Source organism: Larus michahellis, chromosome 5 (genome assembly GCF_964199755.1).
Source record: "Larus michahellis chromosome 5, bLarMic1.1, whole genome shotgun sequence".
In the NCBI taxonomy this organism is placed as follows: domain Eukaryota; kingdom Metazoa; phylum Chordata; class Aves; order Charadriiformes; family Laridae; genus Larus; species Larus michahellis.
Genome location: NC_133900.1, coordinates 48,450,602 through 48,460,850, shown reverse-complemented (window position 1 = coordinate 48,460,850; position 10,249 = coordinate 48,450,602). Strand labels below are relative to the sequence as shown.

Sequence of the window (10,249 nt, the reverse complement as noted above, 5' to 3'; positions counted from 1 at the left end):
AAGGTATAAATCCAATTTTAATTGTCAATCTAACTTCTAGCTCCTACATTCAATGCAAGGATCAAAAACTACAAGTTTGAGAGTAGAAGTTAATTCTATCCTGAGTTTCTGATCGTTTTGGCAGCTGTCAAAAGAACTTCCAAAAGCCGCTTGTTTCAGAAGCTTTTTACTACCTTGTGGTTCCAGGTGAACATCATGGACTCTCTCAATCGCTATCAACATCTTTCAAACCCACTTCTTTGGCAACAGTTATACATAGCATTGTGCGTATATAAAGAGCTTAGAATAAAACTTCTTTTACATTCTAATTGTCTTAACCTTCACAGAAGTATTAAAGTGCTCAATCAACGCTGAACAAACTCTCCTTCCCTAGTTAGCCTACTTCCTGGAAACGCCCGCACTTAAGTCAGCAAAACCAGAAGCAACCAAGAGGAGAAAAGGTACTTGTATGAAAAAATCCTCTGCAGGATTGTTACAACGCCTTATGAGACAGGAGGCCTAGAGTCTCACATCTTCCTTCTACCCATATATTGAGACATTGGTCCAAACATTCAATGAGTCTAAGCCAGCACAGCTTCTTTTCCCAAGTTGTGCTGATTTCCCGTCAGTTGATTCTTTGGCCCCTGACTTCTGTCAAAAGAAAACCCTGCAAAACAGAATCCTATTGATGCTACGAAGAGAACATGAACAGTGAAGTCATACTGGTAAAGCAACAGCAATAAAAGATATAAACAAGAGTTGTGATGGATATTTAACCCCTCCAAGTTATTTGGATTTTAAATGATCTCAGTAGCAGCATTTGACACTATCTGAAATTGATGCTTCCAAAGAGGCTTTAAATGGGAACATTTTTGGTCCTTCTAAGGGGGAGGATGGAGGGTACACATCAAAACTATTTCCTCTGGCCAGACCTACATACCAGTTCACCCCACCATGCTCTGTGCTGGGGGAAGTTTCACCCAGGGCCTCTGCTCTTCCTCAAGGAGGACCAGAGCCACATTCCCTTGGGCATGTCCTCTCCTTTCCTCCAGCCACAGCATCCACAATATGATTTGAACCAGCCCACAGGGTGAATTCTTCCTGCCAAGAGCTGAGACACCAGAAATGCAACCCCAGGACACATGCATTTAATAGCTTACTCAACCACAGGACGATGCTTTTCATTCTACCTTTGGTTAAATCTTTTGACATCCGTGGGAAAAGCATGTTATTTAGACATCATTAGGCCTTTGCACTCCCTGTTTTACAACAGGTACTGAACTGTTTGCTGTCACCTGCTCTTTTTCTGTTGACTGAAGATCAGACATACTTTTACCACATCCGCCTTCGTACTGCCCCGAAATCCTGTTTGCTGACTGTTTTGACCCCTGTTTCTACATGTAGACCTTAGTAACAGCTATTAGTGACCTCACCACAGAAATGACTCAAAAGCCAGGAAATATTGACGAAGGCAGTCAGAAACCACACACGGATTCATACCTGCTGTGATGCCACTTAACAGACATGGCACGAGCTACCCCCTGCTGCCTCCAAGACTGACTGAAAGCCAAACGCGTGGCATTACCTGTTTTGATATACTGGGGTGGTCATCCTGACCCTGAGACATCTCAGTGGTTCCACAAGAGTTGGGTGGTGCAATGCAAAGGTCATGCTTTCAAGGTTACGTGATATTGTTTTGCTTGCTAAGCTGAGGGCTTTCCTTTGCTTGGGGACGCATAAACCACGGCCACGTTCTTGGGAACACTCTTACTGCTCTCCTCCATCAAGTATCAATACAAAGATGAAAGGTTTCATAAGAAAATAAAAACTTAGTTTTCATACATGCTTTAAAGCCGTAGGCAGCTACATTAAGATGAAACACCATTTGATATTTAGTGCAAATACACCAAATCTTCAGTGAGTCTGGCTTAGTTTCAGCATAGGAGATTTTTACCCAATGCCTTCCTCCTTCATTAGAGAGTTGGTCTCCCTCATCCTGCAAAGGAACACCCAATCAGTAGGGCATGTGTTGATAAAAACTCTGCGCCATTTACTGGGCAAGCAATTGGTAAGAAACACTTGTCTGTGCTAATAATATTTTTGCATTTCATTTTATATTACTCTTCTTCCCTCATTTCTACTGTGTTGAAAGTTCATTATCTTCAGAGGTGCACATTTTTCTTAACACTTTACCTGTGATCTGTAGTGTGCAAAGGGCAAGCACTGAACTAAAGGGCAGCTTGTTTCACAGTACTCCAAATAAGAAAACTGACCATAGTACAAGCAAAATTAAATAAACTGAAATACAAAACACAGCAAAAGTTAGATTCATCCAGAAATATAATATAATGTCTAGGAGGGGGGAAAACTGGAGCTTAGCTACAAAACAGAAACAATGAAGTGACCAACAAATATTGAGTAGGCAAAAGAGGAAAACTTTCACTGCATGCTGTACATTAAAATTAAATGCAAAATTCACATGTTGGAGCATCAAGACAGAACGATGAAGGTCTCAAGCCATGGGAAGAAGAAAGCAAAAGGAACACCTTGAATAGAGCAACACATGAACAAAACCAGTAACTAAGCAGCTTCAAAAGGAAAAAAGTGAGCATATCTCAAATGAGAAAAAGCAGCACTGAAGCAGAGAACAAGAATACGGTCAAGACATCACGGGTAACACTGACTGCACAAAACACTTTTGATATTTTGAAAGAATCAGGCCTATTTGTATATCTATGCAAAATATATACACAAATCCATATGTATATATGTACACATAGGCACTACTGTACATATGTATATGCAATCATAAACACAACCGCCCTTTAATAAGTTTCAGCATCTGACTCTGGGTGCAAGCAAGAATGTTGCAGTTGTGCAAAACTACGCTTCTGTGTTTGATTACCAAGAAGTAATGGTAGAAAGAGCCAAAATAATTCCCAAATAGCTTAGACCCAGATGTGGTTTCATCAACATCACCATGCAAGCCCAGCCTCCGAACATTTCCAGCTCATTTGGAGGAATTAACTATTCAAAGCTGTAGATTGTATCAGTACAAATTATATCTGTTTCCAACCCTGCTGATCTGAAGAGATGGCCAGACATCTCTCCTGACATCAGTGGTTTAGCATGAGGCCATCCCACCCAAAATACCAATTTGGGAATACTGGATGCATGAGAAATTGAATTCAAAGGCCAGAACAGGACTGTCATTCTGTAAAAGAAGTGTCAGTTGCTGTTCTTATAGTGTTTTGGGAAGAAAGGGACATGGTGCATAAAAAAAGAAATTCCCTCCAGCCCTCAAACAAAGGAACACATAGCAACTCTGAGAACACATGTTCCAGCTGTACAGACATGCTGATCTTTGGGGTTTCCAGTTTTGGGATGTGGAAAGTAGCATTTTCCATAAAGTCTGCTTGCCTCACAGCTCCAAAGAGAATCGGCCTCCCAAGTCCAAAGCTGTTTTGGTCTGACACTTCAACGCTCAATTGGTCTTTGATATATGTGCATTACCAACGCCATATTAGAGCAGAAAGAAAGTGGTGAAAGAAAGAACTCCAGATAGATTGTTCTACACCTTGTCAAAGCCGCCTTCCAACTCCAAAAGAGCTGTCCTCGCTGCTCTGTGTGGATCCCATTTAATGCTCTGCATCCATAGCATCCAAGTACTTGGCTTCAATGATCCTAGGGAGCAGGTTATACCTAAGATTGAACCAGAAAGAGCATTTGTGCTTGTTTATAGTCACGTAACATTTTGTTTGTCTAAGACTCTCAGTTAAGTTTGTCCATGGCCATGCATACAACAGATTCACCTGGCTGAAGGGGAAAAAGTGAGGGAAAGTAAAAACAACCAATCCTGCAAGCAAATACAGCATTTATGGGAATAACAGTGCAGAGCTCCTCCTGGAAGAAGCCTCCTCATTTCAGTTCAAGAGATCATCCTCACAAAGTTGCTCTCCTAGAGCACTCTGTCACCTCAAAGTCTTCAAGGTGCTAAAAATGTACTATGTCACCCGACCCACAGCTATGCTCCTGGTTTGTGCTGAGGAGGCAGGTAGCAGGCTTCCTGCTGCCTCCAGTTTGCTAGTGGATGGGTTACTTTGCCAAGAATCACCATTTATTTCTAATTTCTACTTTCTTTACCACTTTCCCTACAGTGGGAATGTTGGCTCAAAGACCTGCATTCAAGAGTTATTTGTCTTACACTTCCCTCAGTTCTCCAAGTACCCAGGTCACTCCTTTCAGCTCTCACCACAAATAAGCTTTAATAGACAACCCAGAAGCTTTGGTCTTTAGAAAAACACCAAATATCAGCAAGACTTGAGACCATGGCAAAAGGCTAAGAAGGGCTGTGACATTCATTCCTCCAGCTGTTAGTAAGACTTTGTCCCTACCCGGTGTCTGGATTCTCCATTGGATCATGGAGACAATGATTCCCTTAATTTGGGGGTTTGTTTTTTCATTTGTTTGCAAGAACATCCTCATGAATTTACGTATCTGTGAGAGAAAGGCACTATAACAATATGCTATGAAGTTGCTCTCATTAAATCCTACTGCATATTTAGTTTGACACTTTTCCTTGCTTCACAAGGAAGCTGTTCTTCAGCTGTTAAAGCAAGGCACGAGGCAGTAGGAAAGCCAGTTTAAGAGTTGGAAGGGCCTTTTCAATAGCTTAGTAGATCCCAAACAGCACTTACTACTGAGAAGTACCAGAATCTGCTTAAACAGAACTGTCATGAAATAAGATGTCAGAGAGCTGCGGAAGCACAGATAAGCATCACAGAGAACTTGGAAAGATTCTTCCTCTCTGAGCAACTAAAAACTAGTCACTCCAAAGTTTTGAATCAAAGCCAGAAACTGGGGATACCCAAAGAGATCACATTTTCTCCCAACAGGCTGTTCTCCACTGCAATAATGAGAAGCCATTGAAATCTATTATCTTTCACATTAACACTACACCAGTGGAAAATGATGGTCCCTCACCACTGACAATGCAAATCATGCATCTAACGCTCTGGACAGATGGAAATGTGGCTTTGAGACAGACAAGTAACATGGCTGGTTTTCTGGACAGAACACTGAGCCATGACTCACTCATCTGGGTTTGATTCTTGACTTTGACCCCTGGCTACTGTCCCATCTCCTCTTCCTCCCTTCACTTCTTAAAAAAGAGAAAAAGATATTTCATTTCTTCTAGTCTGTCTCATCTATTTAGAGTGCCAAATCTTTGCGAAAAAGTCATTAACTACAGAGCTCATGCATCATGGTGCTGCCTTCTCGGCTGGAGTCCACAGAAACTACATGAAGGCAAAAAAAGTCAGGGAAAGAAGAGTCAAGGGCAAATTTCTGGATTTTGCCAGGTAGCACCATCTTCCCTTTAGCAGCAGGGATGATTATCGGGTTACTAAAAAAGCTGCTCTGGAAAGAGAAATAAGTTAAGAGATCTAATATAAGATGACGGTATCTTATTTACTCAAAAGAAGATATATTTGCACCACTGAATTATCTAGCTCTTATTACAAAATCAGGTTCTTTGACAGAACTCTCTCCACACGAGCTTATTACACTATGTCCGACACTTGAGTGTTTGGCAAAGAGTGTCCCACATTCTCTTTTCAGTACTAAGCGGCTCTGTGCGGAGATTTGCAATTCCCACAAGAGTCAATCATCCTGCACTGCACACAGCTGAAGTATTTACCAGACACTTAACCTGTCATCCAAAGTGACGTCTATGTGAAGACTGGGTGAGAGACTCTTACCATAAGAACAATAATTTCAGTGTTTTCCAAGATTTTGTTTATCTTTAAAATTCCAGCCCAAATAGCTCTAACCTGATCCTGTTGAAAGCCATGGTAGTTTTTGACATCTGCTTTTGTTTTAGAAAGAACTGTACCCATCTTTATCACCCAAGGAAAACACCACAATAGCTGCCTTTGCAGATTATCACATTGGTAGCCCTAAAACTTTTGAGATCAGACAGAAAATCTCCAAGACTGCTAGCTCAAAGACAACCAGATATCACTGGATACCATGCTGGCCTAAAAATAATCAAGTGGACTGGAAACAGATCTCTTCCTTCCAAGATCTTATTATGGCTTCTCATTTATCCAAAGGATGGAGAGCATGAATGATTTAACTAGAAAATGATGGGCAATCACTGTTAATGAACATAAAGGAAGAAATTAGTTAAATTTCTGAATGATTCTCTCTGAAGACTGCAAGATATTGTAGGGTCCTCCCAGTTTTAAAGATACATTTTAATACTAAATGTGCCTAGCTTGACCTAACTGATCATTGGCAATGGCATTCAGCAGTGCAGGTGGTCTGTAAGGTCACCACAGCAGAGCACCGGCTAAAGTATTCCTCTTCAGTAAAGCTTCTAGCTCCGCTCTAAGCACAGGTCTAAGGAAATCAAACTGCAAAGCAAGAAGGAACTTTACCAAATACTACCTACAGGGAAGGCTCAGACTGCAGCTTCTCAGGAAGATCAGGCATCTTGCAAACTGCAAAAGGAGACTTATTTGCCTCTCCACTAGCTGTAATAATACCTGTCAGCCCAGAACACTTTGCACAACACCCAGCATCAGTGAAGTCACAGGCTCTCTGCACTGTTCCTCCTCAAGCCTGAGCAGCTGGTGAAAACGGGGTCAACCATCACCCACTTCCAGGATCTGGCTACTCAGAAAAGTACTGGCTGCCCTTCTAGACCGCTCGGACTTTCTGCAGTGCAAGCCTGAAGCCCTGTAGGTAAGGGATACAGAAAAAAAAACAGGCAGCCAAGCTTCATACCTGATTGGGATCATCCCTATCATGATGAGCGGGAAGATCATCTTCATGTAGGGCAACGGTGACATGCCAAAACCACAGAGGATGAGGAGCTGTAGGACTTGCAAGCCTGTGAAATAGTGGATCTTCCTCTGGGGCACTCTGCGGATGTAATGTGTTGGAGGATAAGCAGTCTGGGAAGAGAAGAATTACACATTAGATATGCAGTGACCTAGAATTAAGATTGCAGAATGTGACACAGGCTTTTGAACACAAGGGTTTTAAGGAAGTCATCAATTTACAAACACACACATGGAGCGCATCAGCATCAGAGTCCTTAACAGGTTCAAAAGCTGAATGCGGGATTTGTAGGGTTAAAGCAAGTGCCTTAAACCACAGCATTGGCAGCAACACACAGAAGATGACTGGGCACTAAAAACCTGGGGAAGAAAAGACACACCACACAGCTAAGATTTCCTTTGGGAGCATCTGGAGTGCAATAAAATATCTTGATAAGTACAGTAATAAGATTCCCCTGAGTAGGATTATCAGGGCTTCGCAGCAACATGTGAAGTGCCTGTGGGGGTGTGCAGGGGGGTGATGGTAAGCAGATGTGGGTGTTGTTACTGCTGGATGGTTTCTCCACCTGAAACTCAGCTTCTCATTATTTTTACAGCTTTCTGTCTTCTGCTGATCAGACTACATGCTTGCCCCTGGTGGTCCCATTTCTTGGCTGAACCCTGATAGGGGAAGACCAGGAGGCAAGACCGGGGAGGTGTGATAAGAGACAGTACTCAGACTGCAGTGGTTTTCTCAACTCATATAAGCCATTCATTTTTGAGAAAGAAGGGGGAGAAAGTGACATTAATAGGCTAAATATTGCTCGTGGTTTCTTTTGACAGTTACTTGCTCATGTCTGAGCACAGGCTTTGACTCACTGTCTATACATCAATGAAGAGTATGAGCGACTGTCTGCTGGCACTGATACAGACTCAATGGATTTCAGATTGTGCTATGACTCATTAGAAGGTTTACAGAAAAGGGAGATATCCTTGTTTGAGAATACTTTTTAATTTTCCAAACAAGCTTGGAAAATTCCACGCATAATTTGTACTAAAACCAGAAGTAATATTCCACGTACATCAATAACTATTCAATTCTGATTCGAAAATTGACATGACAAATTTAATCTTTACCCAGATTTCACAGTTTTAACCTCTGGGATGTAATATTAGAGATCAAGATAGATTAGCAGAGATGCAGAGCCAAATCTTGGGCTTAAAGCCTTCACCCTTGTTACATAAGAGAAGGTGAGCTGGAGATTCGTTATCGCTCCCAGGTATCGCCTACACTACTGCAAGCTAACACCTTCTTAGCACTCGTAATAGAGATGGCTTGAAAACAGATCTTCTAGGTTTGTTTTCATACCACATCAGAAGTGTTTCGATGATTGAAGTAATTTCCTTTTGAGTTTACAATCCTATCTCATGGCATTTCCCACAAGTCAAAATGAAAGTGCAAATTATAGCGAAAAAAATGACCTGTTCTGAATCTTTGTTGGGGAGATCAACGATCACCGTTTACTGACATTATGCATGTGCTTTTTAATATTTTATTATTATTTTTAAAAAGCATGTCATGCTGACACAACACCTCAGTGTGTTTTTAAAACTTACAAACCCTACATTCAGTGAGCAACAGTTTGTGCAATTGTTTTTTTTTTTAAAAGGCATTGTTTGAATGTATTTTTGGTTTGCATTCTACACAGCTTAGAAGGTGTCTTCACTGGTAGCAGCTACCCTGGCTCCATCGATGTACTCATCTTTGCCTCTGGAGAACTGGTCTCCAGAGCAATTCTCAGCAGACTGAGAAGAGCAGGATTATATCCAAGACACTGCTCTGAACAAGAAAGCTAAAATGCTTTTGTGGCAGGGAAATGCAGAAAGCAATTTATGCAGAATTTGAAAGACAGACAAGATGCAGTGCAGTTCTGTGAACAACTCAGTTACCACCTTTTTTTAATCCAACAATAGCCGTGCCGCTTTTGTTGTTTGACACTGCATTATTCTCCCACTCATTTGTCCGCTTTAATGGAAAAGACTTCTCATGCTCTTGTTTCAGTGGCAGCCAGGCTAAACTAGAGATATCAAGTTTCACTCCCTCTTTGCAGAGAAAGGTGTAAGGGATACGCAAAGTGCAGGTTGGAGCTGGAAATCAGCCTCCTGAGAACACAAGTTTTGGGAGTAACCACATTCCCAACACCAGCAGCTTTCCATGTTAGCTACTGGCACAGTTCGGCGCTAAGGCTGTAAATACAATTTCCTTCTCTTTTTCAGCACGCTGGTGCCCCTGTTTGTGTACCTGTTCTTTGAGAAGGAGAGCCACCCTTTCAAAGAGCTGGTTTCCATCAATGGACGTCAATGCGATGTAGAGGAAGAGGCCATAGAGGACTGGCTTTGGGATCCACTGGAGAGGAAATGGGAGGAGCAGGAGTGAGAGGCCAACCAAGAAGTTTGCCATTAGACTTGTCAGCCGGGTCTCCTTCACGCTCACAATCCTGGAAGCAATAAAACAGGGATTAGGGGAGTAGGATAATATCCCTGTATCCATGTAAACTTATCACTGGGGCTTGCTACTTTGTGTAGGTGCAGGACACGTGCCGCTCGGGAAAGGGAAACTCATCTCCACTGCACTGAGATCAGCACTTCTGGCCCCATGCTGACACTGAGAAGGCAGAGCTCTGCTGGATCCAGGCCAGGCACTTAATCCACAGCTCAAACAGAGCAGCTGGAAAAATGCCAAATTCCCCTTCTGCAAAGCTCCACAGATCCTATCCTGAACTAAATTGCCCTCTAAACTAATTCTGTTTAGCACATTGAAAAAGAAAAAAAAAGCAAACACCAAAACCAGGCAAGAATCCTCTTTCTGGGCAGCAATCCTTTCCTTGATTTACCCAGAGCATATGCAATTGGCTTCTACCCAAAAGAAAACTCATTCACTTCTATGGGAACTAATGAACCTCTTGTAAAAAAAAAAAAGTCTGCACTCTTGACTGCAAGTCAGCATTTTTGATGTATGTGAGGATCTCCTTGTTTGTATGGAAGAGCACTACGCAGGGAGCTAGAAATTTAATTCTGCTGTGGATAATAGCAGTTGCACTGCAAATTGCCTATTGCCATGCAAAACATGTAATTAATTAATGCAAATTTTCCAGAGCTGACAGACCACAGATTGTTTTGTGGGTTTTTTTTGGGTTTTTGTTTGGTTGGTTTTTTTGGGGGGGGGCGGGGCAGGGAGCCCGACAGGAAAGCATGCAGCAACTTTCAGAGACTACTTGGCAGGTGAGGGGAGGTTGCTTGTTTTCTTTTCACTTCAACTAAACCTGTGAGCATCTCCTCGTTTGAAAAAAAATAATATTACCAGAAACAATAGGAGGAAAGAAAACCCTCATCTTTCAAGAGTACTTATAAATACAGAAGTGTGGGATTCTTAACGTAACTTTTTT

General features: G+C 41.9%; 1 protein-coding gene across 5 annotated transcripts in view; it reads right to left on the bottom strand.

Moving 5' to 3' along the window:
• Window positions 1–2,301: 2,301 nt before the first annotated feature.
• SLC4A11 (solute carrier family 4 member 11) overlaps window positions 2,302–10,249 on the bottom strand; it is a 141,330-nt gene continuing 133,382 nt past the window's right edge. For all 5 annotated transcript variants that reach the window (XM_074587202.1, XM_074587203.1, XM_074587205.1 and 2 more), the window contains 3 exons: window positions 9,106–9,301; window positions 6,769–6,938; window positions 2,302–3,681 (listed from right to left, as the gene is read on the bottom strand). In XM_074587202.1, coding sequence (XP_074443303.1) covers window positions 3,618–3,681; window positions 6,769–6,938; window positions 9,106–9,301 — 430 coding nt within the window. In that variant the 3' untranslated portion in view covers window positions 2,302–3,617. The remainder of the gene's footprint in view (window positions 3,682–6,768; window positions 6,939–9,105; window positions 9,302–10,249) is intronic.